This window comes from Lepidothrix coronata, unplaced genomic scaffold (genome assembly GCF_001604755.1).
Source record: "Lepidothrix coronata isolate B3197 unplaced genomic scaffold, Lepidothrix_coronata-1.0 Scaffold23, whole genome shotgun sequence".
Classification (NCBI taxonomy): Eukaryota; Metazoa; Chordata; class Aves; order Passeriformes; family Pipridae; genus Lepidothrix; species Lepidothrix coronata.
The window spans coordinates 3,012,963-3,035,133 of NW_016690203.1; the positions used below are offsets into that span (position 1 = coordinate 3,012,963).

The 22,171-nt window shown below is 41.9% G+C and overlaps 1 protein-coding gene across 1 annotated transcript in view; it reads left to right on the forward strand.

Annotated features, from left to right (window-relative positions):
- The window catches only part of PHACTR1 (phosphatase and actin regulator 1), a 312,791-nt gene that overhangs the window by 276,052 nt on the left and 14,568 nt on the right, over nt 1-22,171 (forward strand). Inside the window, exons 12-13 of the mRNA XM_017808609.1 lie at nt 11,981-12,036; nt 16,963-17,024. Coding sequence (XP_017664098.1) covers nt 11,981-12,036; nt 16,963-17,024 — 118 coding nt within the window. The remainder of the gene's footprint in view (nt 1-11,980; nt 12,037-16,962; nt 17,025-22,171) is intronic.

Below are 22,171 nucleotides of genomic sequence, written 5' to 3' on the forward strand. Positions count from 1 at the left end.
TCTATCTGAATGCCAGCTGCATCAACTATTCAGACCAGTAAGGAGCTCAAAAAAAAAGTCACCAATGTAAGGCAGTGTTTCTTTAGGGGGCAAACAATTGCAAAAATGTGGATTTTGATAGCACCTTCATGTGAAATCTCACAGGGAAGACATCTACAACACTTTCCAATGATGTTTAAGAAGTGAAGTGTCTGAAGTGTAAAGGAGAAATCATTCTTTAGTTCAACAGGGCCAGGAATAGTTTCCTGTTTTTTGTAAGGAAGATTGAAGATGCCATCAAGCATTCCCTCCCCCGATGATGTAGTTCAACATCACCTCTAGTTAAGAAATAATATAATGAAAAGAATACTGATTTCACCCCAGCAACTAGAATGTGGTAATGAAGCAGGTTTTCACATTGGTAAAGTGTCAGGTGGAACTGTGGATTTGTTTGTGCAGGTACCTGATGCCTAATAATAGTCGGAAAACTAAGAGTGGAGGAACTTCAGTAGTAGGTTAACTGAGCCCTCAAAACTTCAGGGAGAAAATGTAAAAAGCCAATGTCACACTGTGCAGAAGACAAAAAGAAAGGCTACAGCCTGATCAGCATAGCACAGGGTTTGTATGTCCCCCTGGAAGTATTTTGTTTCATGAGGAGAGTTTTGTTTATTTTGAAGTTAAGAGTATTTGCCTGGAAATAGGATCTTTGTTACCTTGGAGGTTATTGATTCCTGCTGCTAATTTCCTATTTGGTGTGATAAGCCTCTTTGTAGCATTCCATTTGTTTTGCTGTGGAAATATATACAAAGCAACAAGGAAAAAAAAAAAAGATTAACACTTTATAGTCCAAATTTAGCCTACAGGTGTCTCAGTATCTTCAACTGAAGAAAAGGCAGATGGGACAAGAATTCTCTTGAATAAAAAATATTTTGTCGTGCTTTTAGGCCACTAGATTTCAGCCTAAAGGTGATGATATAACTGTGAGCAAATCATATCTAATATCTTGTCAAAATAACAAGTGTGCAGTTTCTTGAGGCGTAAGGGCTTTTTAATTTTAACCAGGGAATTTTTTATTTTTTTTAACTAGACACTTTTAGTATTTTCTGTCTCTGGTGCAGCATGTTTCCATTGATGTTCCATGAGATGCTGGGATTTCAAAAAAAACTATTTCTGAACTTTGTTAATGCATAGAGGCTCTGGCAATGAAGGTGTTAAATACACACTGGCTGGGAATTTATATGAGGAGCAAATCTCTGGACAGGGTGGTGAAACATGACATTCTCTATAAAGGTAAGAATATGCAATCAGTGATGCAGATACAAAAGAATCAACATTGTAAGACAAAAACCTGGTATGATCAGCAGTTATAACAGATGCAGATGTGACCATTAAATGGCAAGGAATGAGCAAAGTATCTGCACTGAAGCTTGCAACACTGGGGTAGAATTCTCCTGGTAACTCACCTCAGTAAATTTCTGCTTGTAATTACCATGGCAGTTACTACAAGGAGAGTTGTGTTTACTGGAGTTGGTGGAATAAGGGATTTTTTGCATTTGTACTCAAATGGAACAAAATAATTAACAAGTGGAGTAGGGAAAACTGAATAAAAATAGCAAGTAGAGGCATTAATTTTTTATTACACACTGAAAACTAGAATTTCAGGTCAGAATTAAATATTGCCTAATCCATTTTTTAATGCTTTCCAAATATCCTTATTTTTAAGTAAAGTATGTCTAGTGAGTTGTTTTTTCAGCTGAAACTACTCACTAAGTTTGACCTCACCTTGCAGATAGTTTCTGACCTTCTGGAACTCAATTTTCCGGCAATTTTAGTGCTTGTCACAAGTGTTTCAGACAGTGCTAATTCTTAATCTTCAAGTGAAAATTTTAGGCACAGCCCTTTGCAGAAAGTTACTGCTATTTATCACCTGCCTTTCATGAAGTCTGGGGATCTGATATCCCTCAGTCTGGGGGGTCTGAAGTCCCTCTGGCACAAAATAGTAAAACACTCTTAAAGCCCTCATATTTGTTCACTTCCAGGAATTTTCCACTTCAGTAACAAGACAAAGTATGGGCACCATGCTATTCCCTATGCATCTTTTCTCCTAGAAAACAAACTGTTGTGGTTTTGAATTGCTAACACTGCCAATTTCTGTTATAAAAGCTTTTATTTGGAGTTCCTGTATTGTGGCTGTTCCGAGTCACTGAGTATTTTAGCTTTTGATTCATTTCTCAGAAAGTGGATAAGTTGATTTTTTTTTTTTGACATTACCAATGTAAAGTGCCTATTTGGAGATGAATGTTATTTCTGCAGTATTGTTCATTTGCCTTTCTTCATGCTGGCACTGGTAAAATGGTCTATAACAAAGTAACATGGTCAAGGGATATATGTAATACAGGCTGAGAGAGTTGGGATTGTTCATCCTGGAGAAGCAAAGGCTCTGCGGAGTCCTTGTAGCAGCCTTCCAGTACCTTAAGAGGGCCTGCAAGGGAGATGGAGAGGGACTTTTGACAAGGGCAAGTAGTGACAGGACAAGGGGGAATGGCTTTAAACTAACAGAAGGTGGGTTTAGATTAGATATTAGGAAGAAATTCTTTACTGAGGGGGTGGTGAGACACTGGAACAGGTTGCCCAGTGAGGTGGTGGATATCCCATCCCTGAAGTGTTCAGGGCCAGGAAGAATGGGGTTTTGAGCAACCTGGTCTAGTGAAAGGTGTTGCTGCCCATGGCAGGGTGGTTGGAAGCAGATGATTTTTAAGGTCCCCTCCAACCCAAACCATTCTATTGTAATTCCTCTCTCTGTTCTTTGAGTGGTCTGTAGCAACAAAAGAGACTTTATCAAGATGGCCATGTATGTGTTGAGATTGACATAAGCAAGCTAGTGAAGCACCCTGCCCAGGTCTCCTTCCCCGAAACCAACCACTTTTTGCATTTTAGATTGACATTTTCCACGATGGTCACAGATTATTTGGACTGCCAAGCAAAGTTGGTTTATTTGCTTTAAATGTCTCTGGCTTGATATTTTAGTACTACAGTTGTGTTAATGCATATATATGTGTATAAGAAAATAAGGTGCTGCTTTTCTTTTCATTAAATAGATTGCATTCTGTCTGTGCTAGAAGTGTCAGCACTTCACCAGTCACCATGGTCCATATAAGCACCATGTAGTCACTGTGGTCCACAAAGACCCATCAGGAGATTTGATCTTCATGCTAAATAAATATAGGGAAGATAGTTCTTCTATTATGTGCTTCAGCCCTCAACCCTTCCCCAGAGCCAGCGATTGCTTCTCAGCATAGGTAACATTTAAGTTTGTGGCAGCAGATTTCTCAAAAGAGGATCTTTAGAGGAGAGTGGTTCTGGGAAAGATCACTGGGGCTTTGGAGGGTTGTAGGAGGTCTAGGGAGCGGGGCCATGCTCCCATTGTCATCCCTCAGCCTCCTTTCGTGTCTTCTTCCCTCATTGCACAGAACTTCTTTCTACCTGAAGCATCATTTCCTCTCTCCATCCCAGGGCCACACCATATACACAGAGGAAGTAACTGCTTTATTCCAATATCAAACTATGCTCAACCACAAAAACTTCCCTGAGCACCTGGAGTTGGAGCGAGCAAAATGCTAAGAGGGAAGGGGGTTCTGCACTCCTGTCTCTTGCTTGGAGATGGCTCTGCTTTTAAGAGTGTAACTTTTATGGTAAGAAGCACCTGTATGCTGGAAACTAGAGAAATGTCCCAGATTTGTTTAATCCAAGTTGCTAAAACCACCAGGGAGTGATGTCACAACTCCAGTCACAGCTGGCTTGGTTGGGTGACAGAGAGATGAAGGGGTCTGGGACCCTGCCTCAGGTCTAATGTTTGGCAGAACAGTCCATAGGATGGTCCATGATGCCCTTCAGCAGCAGAAAACCAAGGACACCTTTTTAAATATATTGATGGCGATCTGGTCTCCTACAGATCTTCCAAATACAAGGTTACACCTTAAAACTGAGTTAGTGCAGAAGTTGGTAGAAGAAGCCTTCAAAAACTAGTGTTTGGAGAAAAAGAATGTTGTACTTAACCAGAAAAAAGTAAGTTAATATAAGGTGTAAGGCAAACAATGTTCCTAAGATTTAGCATCTAGATCTTTCCTTCAAAAATACATCTTTAAAGACTCATTGCTGGAAGTATGTTTGTTCACAGAGATAAAACTACATTACTATAGAGAGAAGAGATTTTAAAACAAACCAGACACAATAATGCCTGTAGATAGCAGGCATATCTGTTCAGCTCAGATTGATTTTCGTGGTGCCATTTTATTCAAGTCATTTGTGGATTGACCTTGAACTGTGAATTATGATCCCCTTAGCTTTGTAAATTCAGCTTTTGATTCAATATTATTGCATTTGGAGAAGCAAGTGTCTTCTCACAATGCTGTATAGACAACAGAAGGACAATCGCTAACATTTTAGAACATTTTTTTTCTTATTACAATGGGTCCTAACATCCATCTGTTTTTCCTGGCATGCTTTAGAATTTCAACCAGCATTTAGTACATCTTTCCCTCTGGATTCCTAGTACTCAAAAATATCCCGTTTTTATTGTTCCAAAAATACATTCTTGAATTAGATACATAGTAAATTCCCTCTTCTAAAAAAGATTGTTCTTTGTTTCCTACTGCAGTTGTTGGATATTTTGCTCTTGGGACTAGGGATAAGAGATTTGAGAAGTAATGCTGCAAGGCTCATGTGGCGTAACTATCTTTATTCAACCTTTTTTTTTTTTTTAAATCCTTTAAACTAGCATGACCATATTTTATGTGAGCATCCAGCATTTGGCTGAGAGGTTTGATGTTAATAGAACAGTACAGTAATGAAACAGGGGAGGCTCCATTTTAAAGCTCGGGGTGTGAGACATGAACTTTATGATCTTGCAATGTTCCACATATCAGTACGAATTTTGCAGTTAGTATTGCTTAAAAGGGGGTCAAAATCTGAATTTGTGTGTCTATCACTGCTTGGCATTATCTTTAGAAAAGAAATTAACTAATTCCTTGGGAAAATGCAGGTGTCTGCATTGTGATAGTGGTCTAATGAAAGATTGCTGACTTGGATATGTCATTATTCACACTGTTTCTGCTCAGACTTATAGGGCTATCTAGTCATTCCTTTATTTCTTTTAATGAAATACAGAGCTCACGGTCCAAGATGATTCTGTTTTATTTTGGTATTTTAAAGAAATATATTCTGTATGTGACAGGCAAGATTTTGACTTTATGCAGACATAATGAATTGTCAAAATCTACATTTTGAATACGACTCTCTTTTCTCAGAAGACCTAATCTGAACAGATAGTTCTTTCTTGGGGAGCTTGTAACTTTCCCAGGAATAAGTCAAAACCATAATAAATCAATCCTTCAGTCAGCTGGAACAGAAAAGGTGGCATCATTTGAGTCATAACTCAAGAATGGACTCACGTGGGTTAAAGAACGGGAAAACTAATTGGTCAGTTTTAGGGTTTTAAACAAAGGGCCAGCTTGGTTATGTTTTTCACTATCCACAGATGCTTAAGCAAGCAGAAAATTTGCTGATTAGTTTTCCCAAAAATCCTCACTGCAATCTAGACTAATCAGAGCTTTAAAGTCTATATTGAAGCTGTTTCTCAACACAAAATCAAGTCTGGGATAAGCATAATTTTGGGGGGTAGTAAAAGACTGCTTAGAGCCTAAATTAAAGTCTGAATAATTTTAGTTGTAAATCTGATTTTCCTGTAGAGCCCAGCTGGAAACATGACTGCAGATGTGTTACGGGAACTGTAATTTGGTTGGCTCACATTCCAGACTGTTCTGTATTTCTTGCAGTGCACTAGTGCTGAGCAAAAACATTGCTTCTCTCCTCCAGGATATGGGGCTGATGTAGCTATCCTGGATCAGACAGTCCGGTCCAGGGAACAAAATGGGATACTGAAGCAGAAGAAGTACCTTGCCAGTAGGGCACCATCAGAAGGTACTTAGATCTTCAACTGATACTTAGCAGTTTTTTAGATTTTCACCAAAAGCAAGTACTTCCTACCAAAACTGTCTACCTACTTCTCCTCTAAACTCTGCCTCAGTGGTGTTTCACCCATTTTCCCAGGGATGAACAGAGGTCTCTGCCCACTTTGGTCTGCTCTAGTCATTACCACAGGCTTCTTTATAACTGCAGAAGCACCACCATCTCCCAGGGGCTGAATATTTAAAGTCAACAGGGAAGTGGAGAGCAGTCATTACATGATTACTGAATCATGGCAAACATTCCTTATGGTTTTATTGCCCTAATTTCTCAGGAAAATGAGTTATAAATCATGTTATCATGACTGATACCAGGAGACTTGTCACACAGGAAAGAGAGCTTAAAGGAAGAGATATATCCTACAGATTAGCAAACATCTTAATGGAGACTAGTACAGGAATTTTATTGGCGTGAAAGTCTTACACTCGCTTTTTTGGGTACGGATTTTCTATTTAATATGCCCTCAGTTCATTCATTCATTGATAAAACTGTGTTTAATCCCATTTTATAAATCCTGTTTAGGAGAATGATAGTTCTCTGTAGACTTTACAGTCTGGCTGGCAATATCTGGGCTGATACTTCAGAGAAAGTGAACCTCCAGGTTTACAATGATGTTTTACTCATTGAGCAGTGATGTAAGAAAGAGAGGTAGGTAGTTCATTTCTACTTTCTGATAACAATTAACTGGCAGAAGCAAATACAAAATTTTCTTCTCCTCCATTTTTCTCTTTAAATATTCCGTACTTCGCATGGGAGTGCAAAGAGCCCCTGCTAGCCTATACTTCATCAAAACTGCTTTGCTATCAGCATTATTATTGGGGAAGGCAAGGTAAATTAGACAACACTAAGACTCTTTACTCCAATTGAATTTTTCTCACGTTTAATTATATAGTTGATGTAAATCAGCGCAGTTCTACTGGGTTCAGTCATGCTCATTTATGCCAACTAAAGAGCAACGTGACAAGTAGTTCTTTGTAGCAGCTGGGATTCTCACATGCCCAGCTCAGATTTACTCCTCTCTTATAGCAATCTCTAGGATAGTATGAGCCCAGTTGCAGCTGATTAAAAGAGATTTGCATCCAAAGAATAAATTCAGGAGTTGCTCAAGAGGTTATGCCTCGCTGTGCTCAGAAGTTATTTTACATCAGGGTCACTTAAGTCATGAGGAACAGCTGTGGCATCATGGCTTGGCTCACAGATGTCTTGGGGATATTCTGGACACCTCACCATGCTGCTGTGTGCTCTGTTGTGACCACCGGTGACCTGTTTGCCCATCAGTCCTGTTCCTGGGTCATACACACCAGATGTCACCATTCAAGTGCTGGAGAGCTGCTAGGTTCTTCCTTTTGTATCTGCAAATACTCAGAGTTAATAAGCCTGGTAAGTATATGGGGAATCATTCTCCAGCAAGCCCAGTATTATATCCAGCCATTATACTTGCAGATGACCCCACACTAGGCTCTTAAATTTTCTTGTTCTCTGGGCAGTAGATGAATTCCTGGTACCCAGAAAACACACATCCAGAATTATCTTGTTCACAGGATATCAATGAGGTGGATGGCATTAACCAGCTCTTTCTTAGAGCTCATCCACAGCAAAACAAGAGATCGGGGAGAGAAAATCCATGACTTCTGGTAGGGGACAGCCTAGGCAGCCAGGAGCATCTTGCTTCAAAGGTGCTTCCAGACAAAAGGGCTGCAAAACTCTGACCTGAAGGCCTGCAGCTGGTTGGCTGCTGTCCTGAGAGCCCCCTGGGAATGGCCACAATGCAGAGCAGGGTAAGCATCACTGAGTACTTCATTTAACTGTTTTGTAGTGCCCAGGGAAATGTACAGCCAGTGTTTTCTTAAATTGCTCCTGCAGGACACTGCCACATGGACCAGAAACTTTTCATTCTGAGTTCTCAGTTTTCTGGCCAGGCTCCAAACAGTAGCATCCATCAGTGAAAATGTTGCCTTCCTTTCCTCTTGCTCCCTTAAGAGATTACACCCCCATCAGCCAATATTTTAGGTCTACAGCAATTTATTTTGCACAATTGTCCCTCCTGCCCCTAAACTCCTACTCATCCACCATAATATGAACAACCTAGCCCAGAGCAAATTCATAAGAACAAACAAACAAAAAAATAAAAGCACCCAGCAAAATAAGCCCCACCACACATTGTCCTTGCGAAGAGCTGCTCAGCTCCTCTTGTCTAGTACAGGGAGTGTGATGCATTTGATCATGCGGAGCATTAATTCAGAAAATTGGTTTGCTGTCAAGTTTGTAAATGTGAGCAAACTGTTTTATTTTTCACTGACAATCTCATTTGGATATTATTTTTTCAGTGAAAGCCTAGCAAGGCTTTCTTTATGTCACCATAAATCTTGGGAAGGTTTTCTTTGTAGTAAAACCTTTGTCAGTGTATTTGCAAAACAGTTGTTATCAATATTGCAAAAACATATAAAGTGTTAACCAGGCAATACATTGCAAAGCACAAATTGTAAAAAGCTTTCCTGTCCCTTTGAATGCCTGATGCAAATTGCAAAACTGCAGAAGTGGTCCAGTGAGGGTCAGGCATGTCCACACGAGATTTTGAATACAGAAAGTGCTGTTAAATGTTACTTGTTAAGGCCTGCCTTGCCTGTTTCTTGGTTAGACACCCGCACTCACTTAGCTTGATGAAACAGCCAGACTTACCTTTCTGATCAACAGCAGCACCACCTCCCATTTGATTCTTAGTTTTCATGAGCAGATTCATTCTTTTCCAGGCAACCTTCATGGCACCAGGATCCTTCCTCACATTCCATTTTCTCCTCTTTATTCTGATTGTGCTGCTAATGAGACACTTTTTTTCTGACCTGTGGCCTCTTGACAGACTCGTGCAGCCCCTGTGATGTTAAATGAAAAAAGGCACAGCAGCAATTCAGCAATCAAACTGCTGAAATCAACCTCTGCAAGCTAGGTGGGCTTCATTAACAATTTTTTATTCTGGGCAGCACAGGAGGGAAGGCAGAAAAGGGAAGCTATCACACCTGATGTTTGCCAAGGTCAGAGCGGTGCACTGGAGATGGTGTACTGAAATTCGGTGTGAAATAAATATGTCTTCACACCCATAGTAACAAAGCAATAGCTGCCTACTTTCCTTAATTTAAGGTATCTGTAACAAATATCAAGATTTTCAAAGATGAACTGAGAAGTTAGCAGCAGTTCAGTATCTGGCAAACCTAGAAATTAAGAGGCAAAATAAGAACTAAAATGGCACTGTTCTGAAGAGCTGGTGGAATTGTTTGTAAAGCCCCAAGGTGGTTTAGGGGCAGAAGTCACTGTAACAGCATGAGAAGAAATCAAATTAAATGAGCAAGAGACCAAGAAAAGAGTTAATTGTGAGAGCTTGGAAGGGAAGGGCTGGAGAAGGGGTTGGGTTTGTTTGAGGAGCTTATCAAGGGGGGACTTAAAACAAGGGAATCAGGAGCAGGCTGTCAGACCATAAGGATGATGGAAATGAGGATGTAACAGCAGTTCATGGACATGAAAGCAGACACCAGTACTGGAGGCCAGGAACCTCCACAGCTTCTGTTTGTTACCTTGTTCATCCTCCAGCAGTGCTTCGCTGCTTCCACTGTAAGGACTAGTTATGATTTTGTTACACTACAAGGGTACCTTATCTTTTCCTACTGCCTAAGTCTTGCTATTAAAAGTTCTTGGGATTATAAGAGCCCAAATGTGATTGACAACCCATGAATGCAGATAGCTTCAGATCTCCAGAATTAATCTATCCAAACCGTCATGGCTTTTTCTGCTGTGTAAGTGCATCACTTAAAAATGGAGGTCATCCTTTAGGCAGGACCACTCTGCAGCCTGAAAAGGGTGGATAATAGAGTCTGTACAGTAATTCGACTATTGATGGGGAACGCAGGTATTCTTGGCTGGCTTTCACTAGGGCCCCTACCAGGCAGTGTGGGGAAGAATCCCGTGATCTATAGGTCCTGAGCAGCACAGGAGTAGAGGGTGCATATAACAACAAGTTATATAACAACAACTTGGAGGAAATCTCTGTCTGCTTGTGTGAAAGCCATGACACATTGGAATGAAAGCTTAGTTTAAATGCACCTACTGCATGGCAGGTACCCCACTAAACACGTGGAAGACTTGGTCCTTTTTGCAAATCACCTGTGTAGGTAGATAAAACTTCTGCCTTCTGTTAAAAACGTTCCAGTGTGAACTGTTCATGACAGAACTGTTAGCTGAGTCCTTCAATCCCTGTATTCTTGGAAAGAGGAGGACCTTTTTGGGAGCATTTTCTTCAGACCAATTTCTCTTTTTACCTGTTGTGTGATGTTTGTTTCAACAGAAGCCTTCCACACACTAGATAGCTGGAGTCCATCCCTTACATCCCTCCGAAATTTCAAAAGCATCAAGGTGCAGGGGATTAAAAACTTAACACAGTTCCTGCAGACACACATGCTGAGGATAAAAGTAGCAACTTTTTCTCTTTGGTTCTCATCTGCTGCTAGAAATAAAGTCATTTTAATTGCTTCAAAGTCCTAAGGTGAAGTCTCCGATTAGCAACAGCTACTGTATCTTAAAGACAGTAAAAGAGACAAAAGGTGGGAAAGAGACAAAACTCCTGACTTTGAATTCTGCACTGGAATAGGACCGTGTTCTACTGCTTTGTTTTTGTGGTGTAATGTGCTCCCAAAGGATGTGTGGCTGGTATCACTTCTACTGGTGGAAATCTTCAGACTGTGTAAAATCAGCTGCCTGTAGTGCTTTTGCCTTCAAACAGCTGGTTTAGCGGATGGGTTCCTAACCACTGCTTGTGCTTCATTCAGCCCTGTGCAACCTGCAGGATGTGAAGGCAGGGATATTGAACTGTCACACGTGAGCTTGTGGCTCTGGAGAAGGTTGGGGATGTGTGTGTGCATCAGCAGCTCAGCCCCTGTGTTGTGAGGAGCCAATGTCAAATATCTCTCATCCAGCCTTGCAGAGACAGCTCCATCTCAGTGAGCTGCTGCGCCCTGGGTTGGAGGAAGCATTCGCTGCAGAAGATAAAGCCATGCAGCCAGCGTTCGTATCACGTTTCCTATCAGTACCCAGTAACTGACAGAGAAACTGATGGTCCAGCTGGCAGAGACTGGGGCCCTCAAGTTGGGAATGTCTCTGAATGAGCATCTCTGAAGGAAGAGGAGGCTCTGTACTGTCACTGACATCATTGACAAAACTCCCATTGACTCGGATAAGAGTATGAGGATGCCCAACAGCGCTGACTTCTGATGTCATCTCCCTGGTTTACTTTGTTTTCCAAAGACCCTTTTGTGCTTGCTTTATATTCTGAATATTCAGATCATTCCTATGTACAGAGTCTGCATTTGTAATTAGATTGTGGGTTTAGTGACCTTATTATATACAGGTTGATTAGCAAGACACATTGATTCTTCAATATAAGATTTAATAAAAGCCACAAGAGGAGGAGGCAGAGGAGGAGGGAAGTGAGTGTGTGGAGGAGGAGGAGGACTGCTATTGTTCTGCCCTCGGCACTGCCAAACTGTCCCTTGTTTTTTCTGTGGACTGTCTGTGTGTTGAAATGCTGTTTGAACAAATGGGGCACAGTCAGGAGGCTGGTGAGAGGGCAGCGAGAGGGTTAGCTGGATCTTAGCTAGAAATACTTGCCTGAGTCAGGAAGCAGGCATGGAAGGAAGGAAATTAAGTGAAGACATCTGTGTGGCTTAGCTTTCAGCAGCTCTGCCTGGGGTAGGGGTGGGAGAGTCATGCCTAAGATGACATAACGTATTTTGTCTTTCATGAGTTGAAAACAGAGGAAAATGCGAAAGCGAAGCATGGTCTGTGTCACGCATGGTTGGGGCATACCAACTACATAATGGAGCAGTGTCCGTGCTTTCTGCTCTGCCTTTCATGCCCCAAAATAACTCTTCAAGAAAGAGAACTGAAGAGAATGTGATATGGTCCAAAAACTGATCTTGGACTTTTTTCGCAGACGACTGAGCCAGAGGCCAACTGCTGAAGAATTGGAGCAGAGGAACATACTGAAACGTAAGTCCTGATTCTGCTGACGTTTAACCTGAAGCCAGCTAATTTGGGTTAGTTTTGATGTACATTTGGTGTTTTTTATAAACATTCAACTATTCTGTGCATGCATCATTAATAATAATTAAAAATAATAAAGGGCATCATAAATGCAAATAAGCATGGAAGTCTGTAAGAACATCTAGAGCCGCAGAAACAGTTCTTTAAAATCAGAGTCAGTAAATCTGCAAGAATGAAAAACCTATGGGGAAAAAAGACCCAGATGTTGAACGATGTTCCAAACAGAGAGTCAGTCATCCCGAAAAGTCTATTTTACGTGGCACTTACATAGATGAGCATCCCACTGTAAGTTAGTAAGGGCATAGCTTGATTAGCTTTCCTAAAAATCTTCACAGCAATCTACACTAGCTGGAGCCTTTATTTAATTTAAAAAAGAATGCAGTGTGACTCGGGGTTATTTCCTGAAATGTTCTCCTGAAACTCTTCCTTTAAATCAGCCAAAAACTTGCTGGTAGATCCTCAACATGTAATATTTTAAAGGGACAAAATACCGTTTAGAGACTCTGATCCAAGTTAGGTTAGTAGATACGTTGCCACCAGCTTCAAGGGAAGCTAGACTGAGTCCAAATTTCATAACCTCATGAATGAACATGAAAAAAATGGCAGTTTTTTTACTCACATTGAAGTGGTTTGAATATTAAAAAACAAAAAAGTGTTCAACTAATTGTTGTTACTCTGGAAACAGAAAGCAAAATAAACAAGTTCTTGTCTTTTTAAGTTAGTAAATGCATAATTCCAGGAAAATTTTTAAAAATCAATGCAGAAAAAAAGTATTCCTTAATGATACTTTATACATAATGTCTCCTTCTCTTGTTCAAATAACTGCATTGTATAGAATCATAAAAATGTGTTAGCAGAAGATTAATTCCCTGAAAATTAGCAGAATTCATTGATTAAATACTTCAAAACCAAATTCTTAGCAGATTAATGATTAATGATAGTGTTAATGCCCAGCATCTTTTTCTTTCTGTTCATGTTATGACATGTGGCAGACAATGTGGCACTGTCAGTGCAAAGAGGAGAAAAGACTAAACAGCACAGTGGTGTGGGCAACCTCGAGTCTGCCAGAAAAAGCCCTCTCTTATTAGCTGTGCTTGTGCTGTCTACCCCTAACTCCCATAACCTACTGCTGGAGGAAGTCAGGGGCAGAACCCAGGGAAATAGTTGGCACATCCAGATATGATTGTCTCACAGGCAGGTAGCAGAACAGCTGGAGGAGGGGGGACGTGCAATGTGACTGGTGCCAGGCTCAGGCGAGGAGGGACAGAGGCCAATTCTCCGGGCAGCTCATGTTGTCATCCTGGGACCTGTGAACAAACACGTGTCATGCACCACCTGGCACTGGTACGTGCCCAGTAAACGCTGCCCTGGCACTAGTGAAGGTGGCTGGGGGGTGATGGGGGTCTTGGGCAGCTGCTTTGGCAGCAGTGTTTGAATCAACGTCAGCAGAGAGGCCAACACTGGGTGCCTCGCAGACATTTCTAAGGGCCAAGCACAGCAGTCACACAGTGCCCTGAAGATCTCTTACATTTCAGAGGAATTATCCTCTGAGTAGCATTAGTTTCTTTTTATAATTGAGTAAAGGCTCTTAAATGACATGGATGTTTGAAAATACTACCCTGAATCCAGAATCATATTGTATTTCCTAAATGGAATTTTTGTAGCTTGATTCCTTAGCCCAGATCTGCCCCAAAACATGTGTGTCTTGGTAGACAAACAGCTTCCTAATTACAGGAAAGAGTAATGTGGTATTTCCAAGGCATTCCAATTTTTGGTGAACCACAGCAAGAAAGGAAAAAATTAAAATAGTTACATAATTAAAAAAAGGGAGCACAAACATGTTCTATCCTTAAACAAGTAAATATAAATAGTGTCTGGTTTGTACATCACTTTCTATCCTTCCTCTAGACTTCTGAGGAGAATTATAATAAATATAATGGAGCATAGACAAAGAGAGACTTAGGAAGCGATAATAAAAAGAGTGTGAAGTCTCTGCATAAGCAGGTCAAGCAATTTGCAATAGCCCAGTTCAGAGCATGCACATACACACACAAAGGAAAACCTAGCAAGCTCTCAAGTAGACTAAATAGGATTTCCTCTGCAGTTAAAGCTGAAATCTCCCTGATTCAAGTGTCATGTCTGGTACCATGATGTTCCTATTACACGTGTAACTGCATTATTGCCCATCCTGATGGGAAGAAATGAGGCAAAATGTGGTTGGACAGCCAGTCTTAATACATGAATTGAACACTTCCTCCCTCTGTGCTGCTGCAATAATTATGAGTTATCCTTATCGAACTACTAGGGTAAAGCATCCATTGCACAGGTTTCACTACTTGCTGATGGCAACAGTAAGATTACAGCAGTCACAGCAAGGAAACAGAGAGCAGGGACAACTGGTTCTTCAGGAGTCCTTCACTGAAGTATACCTAATTCACTGACTCATATTGAAGTCAAAGGCATGTAGTGAGACTAACTAACCCAGGCCTGCAGGGTTAGTTTGAAGACTAAAGAACACTTTTTGCAGTTAATACTTGCTGTCCAAGTTTATGAGGAAGGATGTCTCAATCCCCTCCATGCACCATGCCTGTGCCACTTCGCAGATGGATACAAGTCCAGTTGTCAGCCCGGCACAGTCAGGGTTGCATAAATTTGTCACAGAAATGATGGTTGGGTAGACTCTGAGAGCCTCAGACTGTATTGGAGACATTTCACACTGGAACAGAAATCAGGCCTGGAAATTGTATACCTGCACCCACCCACCCTGACATACAGGTCCAGAGAAACACCATCTCCTGAACACATAAGATAAAATGAAGCATCAGTTTTATAGCTTCACAAGATTGGCATGACTTGACTTCAAAGTAGTAGCTAAAACAAAGTCACTTTCGAGTTTTGGAAAAGAATGTATTCCTAATTTCCAGCTTTTACCTAACCAATGTCTTCAACCTGCCTGGCTGTCTCTGAAGGTGAGTAGCTGAGCTAAGAGTGAGGAGAAAAGAAAGACATCGGATGCCAAGGACAAAAGCGAAAGGCCATAACTAAGTTTTATCCTCTGCTGCTTGCAGTTCTACCCTGACTCTCTGTGGGCTCTATTTAGTGCTGTGTCTCTCTGGCTTAATCTTACATGGATTTATTAGTGGCCCTGTTTCTGAAAGTAGGCATTTGCAGGATCAACTCCTTCAAATTTGAGACACAAAGGGAAGAAAAATATTGCTAGAGGATCAATTGCTTGAAGTGAATCCAGCCCAGTAGGGACAGGCACCATTGAAAGAGGAAAATTACATTTATCAGTGTAGGTATTCTGGTGATCACTTAAAAAGCCATCTGTGACTCCCTGCTGACTTGTGTTCTTTTTACTCCAGTATCAGTTTCCTTCTTTCTGAAAATGTAAGCAGTATTTTTTGTAAAATGGTACTTAAAGATCAGAAGTGTAGTATGAAACATCATAACATTGAATGGCTCTTTGTCTACTTTGCTGGCGGTTTCCCAGTCCTGCTGAAGTCAGTGAGCAGTTGTGATAGACCCATCAGCCTGTCCTCAGCAGCAAGAAACCTGGTTTCCAGCCTAGCCCTTCTCACCTGCTCAGAGGCCTCTGTGGTCTCTAAACTTGAGGACTCATTTCTGTGTGGGGAAAGCCCCAATATTGTATGCATTGGTTTGAAGCATTGCATCCCCTCCACTGTGAGCAGACTTCTGTTAAGTGCAGAGCTCCATATATTATTTCTGGCTTGTTGCAGTTGGTTAGTGGGAGTGCTGACTTGCGCTCTCACAGCTGAAGAAGCTACAGCTGGTGGTTTGTTACTGCCACTCTGCCAGAGGTGTCTGCTCTTTCCACAGGTTCAGCAGAGAGGAACTAATCTCCCCCTTGAGTTTAATTCAGTCCAGAGTTGAATAATTTACATCAAGGCACCTATCCTAAAATGGCCATTGAGGTCCATAATCTCCCCTGCAGAGTTATTCCTGCCTGAACTAGTCCTGTCTGAGTGAAAAGCAGATCACAGCAGGGGCACAGAGTACTTACTGGAAAAACTGATGAGTTGTGTTTGCTCTTACCTGTTATGTGCTGGGATGATTGGAGTAAGGAGCATTTCAGTCATCAATGAAGCAGTGGAAACAGATCCTAACTGGGATTTTAGTGACTTTTGGTAAAGTTCAATATAAAGACACGCATGACAGCCTGCTCCTAAGCTGAATAAGAGTTGGCGTATTCAAATGTTATTGTCCTCTTGAGGGAGAATAATTGAGGTGTGTCCTGGTAAGAACTTGTAGCATGGGATCTTTTGGCTTAATGTTGAAAGTGAATTGCCCTAGGATATGCTTTTATGCTCCAGTGTGGTGCTGTGAAGGCTCATGATGGAAGGACACGCTCTCCTTAACTCTGCTCAGGTCATGGGAAGTAACACAATTTGCCTGGCACCTCTATTCTCAAGTTTTTTTCTATTATCTCCAAAAAGTAGCTGCAAGAAATTATTCTGTGGATGGAAAAAAAAGGATGTGTTTCTTTTCCAGCCATTAACCTTGCAGCCTTGCAGAATCTGACCATATCGTAGCTGAACCCCTTGAGGCTACCAGGCCTGTGGGCAGGGAGATAACATTTTCTGAAGAGCTGGCTCACTGCCCAGCCCTTCTAGAAAGTGACACACATGAAGAGGTGCCAACATAGGGAAAGGAAGGAAGCTGTAGCTGTTTTAAGAAGCGTGTGAAGAAGCACAGTGGCTACAGATCGAGGACGTTCACCAGACCCAGAGGGATATACTGTGCATCAGAGAGGTCCTGAAACATTAATATACTGATGGAAAGGCTTATTTTGTTGCATACTGTGCATGCCTGATGAGTTCACAGTCTGAGATCCTTGTAAATCTTTTACAGCCCGGAACGAGCAAGAGGAGCAGGAGGAAAAACGAGAGATTAAGAGAAGATTAACACGTAAGGTGAGAAGCAACTTGGATCCTATTATGACACTACTGTAACTTTCTCCCTACTGCACAGTTGTTTACCTTTTTCCTTTTCCTCATCACCGTTTTCAAAAGTAGAGTGTGAAAGAAGTCTTAAAAGAAATCTTTAAAAGAAATCAGCAGTGTTATAGGGTATAAGTCCACAGAAAGTGAAGGGAACCACTTTGCAGGCTATTGCTGGTAACATTTCAAACAGGACAAAAGAAGATCTAGTCTTCATCACTGAAGGAGCTTTGAATAGTGAAGGATAGAGAGACCAGCATTTACAAGGACCAATTCTCCTTGTAAATGTAATGGCTTCTGCAGACATTACAGAGAGCAAAGTTAAAACAATGCTGATTGCATTTTAAAATTCCATCACAAAACCCCCCATAAACTGGGAACTGAACATTTTCTGGAAAGGGAGATTGTCAATTGAGGTATTTAAACTAAATAGAGACAAACATTTGCAAAATTGTTTTCTGCACTATACACTATCTTGTATTGGCAGGGAAGGACAAACAAAACACCATCATTTGGGTTTGGTTTTCCTGCCATTTGAAAGTCATTTACTCTTCAAACTGAAGAAGTCATTTCAGATACACACATTCAGTTTCGCAGCTGGTGTAAATGTCAACAGATGCCCCAATTTACATGGTGAACAATCCATCCTGTTGTTGCAGATAAACTTTATTTTACCACTGACGTATTTCCTATCTCCAGAGGTGGAGAAAGCCCCCTAAAAACTCACATGCTTGTGAAGCAGCACCATTCCCTTCCTATACAATTTTAGGTGGTTTAGTCTTTTTGACGTATGTGATCACAACTTTGATGGTATAAATAATAACAAGGAAAGGGCTCTAAATATGCATGGAAAGGTTACATTCAGAGAACTGGATTGCCTTCTTTCATGGTTAAAAATCTCATGCCTTAGAGTTCAAGTAAATGGGCAGAATTATTGGTCACCGGTGGGGAGATACTGCTGTGTCTGCAGGAGCTAAGATTGCGGCCCAGAGAGCTGTAATATTATTTTTAAAACACTTAAATTCCTGACCACAATGACAGGGATGGTTTTGCATTCCCTCATAGCACAGCCTGAAAGAAAAGATCCTAACTGCATTGCAGATGTTTCATGGGACATAAGCTCTGCACAAAGGCTAGGAATACGGTTTTTACCAGGCTTTAAATTTCCCTGTACATTGAAGGGTGAATATCTGCAGGAATCCAATCCAAGGCTTGATGCCATTGGAGGAACTGCTGTAAAAGATAAAAACCAAAGCCACCCATACCCAATCTGCTGCCTAAGAACAGAGGGCTTGCCACCTGAGCTGGCATCATCAACATATGGTTCCCATCCTCCACTACTTTGTAGAAAAGGTACAAAGCACATGAACTGTCTGCTGCAGGCAGAAGCCACAGCCACATGCTCAACTAAAATGCCCAGGCTGCCACAGTATTGCAGCATTGTCCGCTCCCTGAAACCTCAGCAGTTTTCTGTAAGATTTCTTGCTTTGTCTTATTTGCACTTCTAAGCAGAAACAACGGGAAGAGCAGCATCAGTTCAAGTCCCTGGCAGTCAGCCCTTTAATGTACATACCCCTGTTCCCAGTCACATTCGTTTTAGCCTTTTTTTGGCCTCCTCCCTAGTAAAGATTTTTCTCCCCAACCTTTGTAAGGTTGGTAGCAACCTGACTTAGTATTGTTTGATTTGGATCATCTTTTTAAACCACTGTAAATTGTTCTAGTGACACATGTAATTTTAATGAAAGAACCACAGGCCTGATCTCAGAACAGATTTTCTTCTCACCTACCAAACCTACCATCATAAAAGCTCAGAAATCACTAGAGAAAATAAGTGAATAAACTGTGCAAGTGTTTTAGACAACAACTAGAAATGCCAACCACCTAGTGAATCCTGCAAAAATAGTTGTTATTCCCCAGCTGCGTCTTTCATGAGCATGTCCCAGATGTGTCGTGTTTACAGCAGAGTGGCAGGCACCTTCTGTCGGTTTGTGCTGAAGTCTTATTACCAAAGGATTTTAAACCTCAGATCAAGCAGAAGTTTAATTGAGCACAGCAAGTGTGTTGCCCAGCAGCCCTTTCTGTTTGCACTGAGTTTTAAAGCACACACATACCCACAGGGTAAATTCAACATAAGCAAGGTGTGCCATGTTGCCTCTTTTGTATCTGTGTATAGTTGGTCCTAAGAAGGGAAGGGGGTTCTGTAGGAGCCACTGATGCGACTTTTGACCTTGCAGGATAGAAATGCTACTGTCCTCAGTTTTTTTGGTGGCGACATTCCAACTCCAAGGAAACAATACGCTCCATCCATTAAAAAGCTGTTCTTAAAATTCCTTCAGCACTGACATTTTGTTAGAGTATTATGATGATAAGTTGTAACATGACATACTGTAATAAGTAAGATTACCTTGCTAGGTCTAGATGCCTTATTAAAGTCAGCAATAAATATCCAGCTGAATTCATCATGTGGACAGGCAATTTCTAAAAAAAAAGAATTAAAAAGAAATCAGGTGACCTATAGCAAGATGCCCCTTTAAGCACTTTTCATCCTCTCCGACTCATCTAACTCCAAATTAACTGGGGATGGGGAATAGCTGCCATTTAAAGAACAAAATGGAGGCAAATGCTGCTGGGTAAGTTTCTCAGTAGTTTGTGTCCCTCTTGCCCGAAGAAGGAGAGGTGAAGCGTATTTGCCTGTCACCTGAGATGCTTATGGCTGGGTTCTGCCATCCAGCCACCCCTGTCCTCTCCCTCTCTGCACCTCAGGGCCCACTGAGCAGCTTCAGGCACATTGACTTGGAACATTTGAGTGGAAGGATATGTAGATTAGGAAGGTTTTTCTCTGAGCACTGGTCTTGACCCCAAGCCCATTCCACGAATATTAATGTGCAGAGGCCCTCTGGGAGAAGTGTCGCAGATGGGTCATGGCCACAGGGAATTCTGGGCCCCCAGGAATGTATCCTCTCTGAATTTGGCCGAGCTCCAAGGCAATTAACACAAGCCTGAATGTCCCTTGAGGACTTCCATTACAGAGAGAGAGAATCGTAGCCTGGATTACCAGGAGACATTACAAATCACTTGCAAAGAGGAATAAAACTCTTCCTACCTTCTCTTCCCTTAAACGGTATCATGCTGCCCAATCCCCAGAGCTGTTTACTGCTTCCTATCACCCCACTGCCAAGAGCGTATATTTCCCCGAGGTCTAGCTCCAAAATGAAATATCTCAGAGTTGTAATATCGACAAGCAAAGTGGTGAGGTGTGGCTGTTTCTTAAAATCCATACAATAATCTGAAATCTTTGCTCCAATTAAATTCCTGCCCTGATACAATTTAAACACTGTGCCTCACTGGGAAATGCCTTGCTTGGTTGAAGATGTTCAATCTTTTCCTTGACCTCCACCGGCTTGCATCAGCACAGGCTGTTGAAAATAATGAACTCCTGTGAGAGGTGGGACTCATCAGAGAGAGGTGAGAGGGAGGCAGGAGGGAGGGGAAAGGTCAGAGAAGAAAAAAAGGTTAGCAGCTAATTTGGATAAACTGCATCTGTAGTCAGAGGGAAAGGTCTTCGGGGCGTTTTAATCACATGCTGCTCCTATGTCTTTACCACAAAAAGTGAGGAGCAAAGGAGAGAGGGGGTTGTGTGTGCTGCTGCCTAGGGTCTGTAATTTTTCACCTTAGTTTCTTCCCTAAATAACAACCATAACATTTTAACGAGGCAACAGAGCAGGCAACGATGAAGTGCCAAGACAAAAAGCTTCCTTGTGACCAAAGTGGAGCAAACTTAGCATTCTGCATTTGACTAAACCCCAAGACCAACCTGGCAATAGTACATCCCTCTCCTCTTTACCTGGTGTCAGTGCTTGGGCTTGCTTCATTTCCCATGCCGAGGACAAAGGGGTTTGTGTTAAACCTTCCCTTCCAAATTGCCTTAGTATCATAGCTTGAAAAGTGGCCATTTGTGTCTATATGTGACCCAGGATATACAGAAGAAAACTTGACCTCCTATGACAAGACACGAGAAGACCTGTCCTAATTTACTGCTTTTGCATTAGTACAAATCCATTCACTTTGTAAGAGATTTTTACCCTGGTTCACTGTGGTGGTTTGAGCCACCACAAAAATCCAAAATCCAATTTCCAGACTTCCCCCACCCCTTCCCACAATTTATCTCAACACTGAAGAGACACTTTCAGGCAAGAGGCTTCTATAGGGGAAAAGGGAAAGTATATATACATTTATTTTACACAAATAAATACTATACAAGCTAAAAGCAACTATATATATAATATTATACACTTCTATCAGTCCTTTCAAGCTTCTCCTTCAATTCAGTCCAGGAAAAGCCCTTCAGGGCTGATAAGTACCCAGTCTCTCTCTCATGGGAGTGTTCAGAGAACCTGAACAACCTCCAACTGTTTGCTGAAGTCCTTTCTTCCTCATGAAGTCCAAGAAGATAGCTCTGAGTCCTTTCTCCTTGGTTCTGTGCCATCTCTGCTGTGTAATTCTCTCTCATACCTCGGTTCTGTGCTGCTGTATTTCAGCTTATCACATGTACACGTCTTGGAATCTTCACTCCTCATCTGTGTTTTCGGCTGTCCTGAATTTAAATCACTGCAGGGACGTCCTCCGGGCCTGTCTCTGGTCCATCTCCAATTTCACCTGGGGTTATCTCCCTGGCACCGGGCTGCATTCAGCCCGTCCACTTTGGCTCCAATGCCGAGCCTCCCCTCCACTTTACAGTGAGAGGGAAAGGAGAAGCCCCCCTCCACAGCCTAACTGCAAAAGAAGGGTGGGGAGAAGAGGGCCTGGCTCCTCTCTCCCTCTTACCTTCAGGTGTTGTGAATCCCTTCCTTCACAACACACACACTCACTCCAATGCTGCCTCCAACCCTGGCTTAGGCAGAGTTGTGGGGCCGCAGGGCCCCCCTTTCCCCCCAGAGGGGGAAGAAGGAGGCCCTGCCACCCCTGGCCTTCTACACCCACACACAGCAGCAGGCAGACTGCCAACAATTTCCGCCGGTTGTGTATATATGATTTTTCACAGGAGCGAACAAAACAGGCGGTGATTTGCCCTCCAGGGGAGACTGCCCTGGCACCCAATCACCTGCAGGCCCCCGACTTCC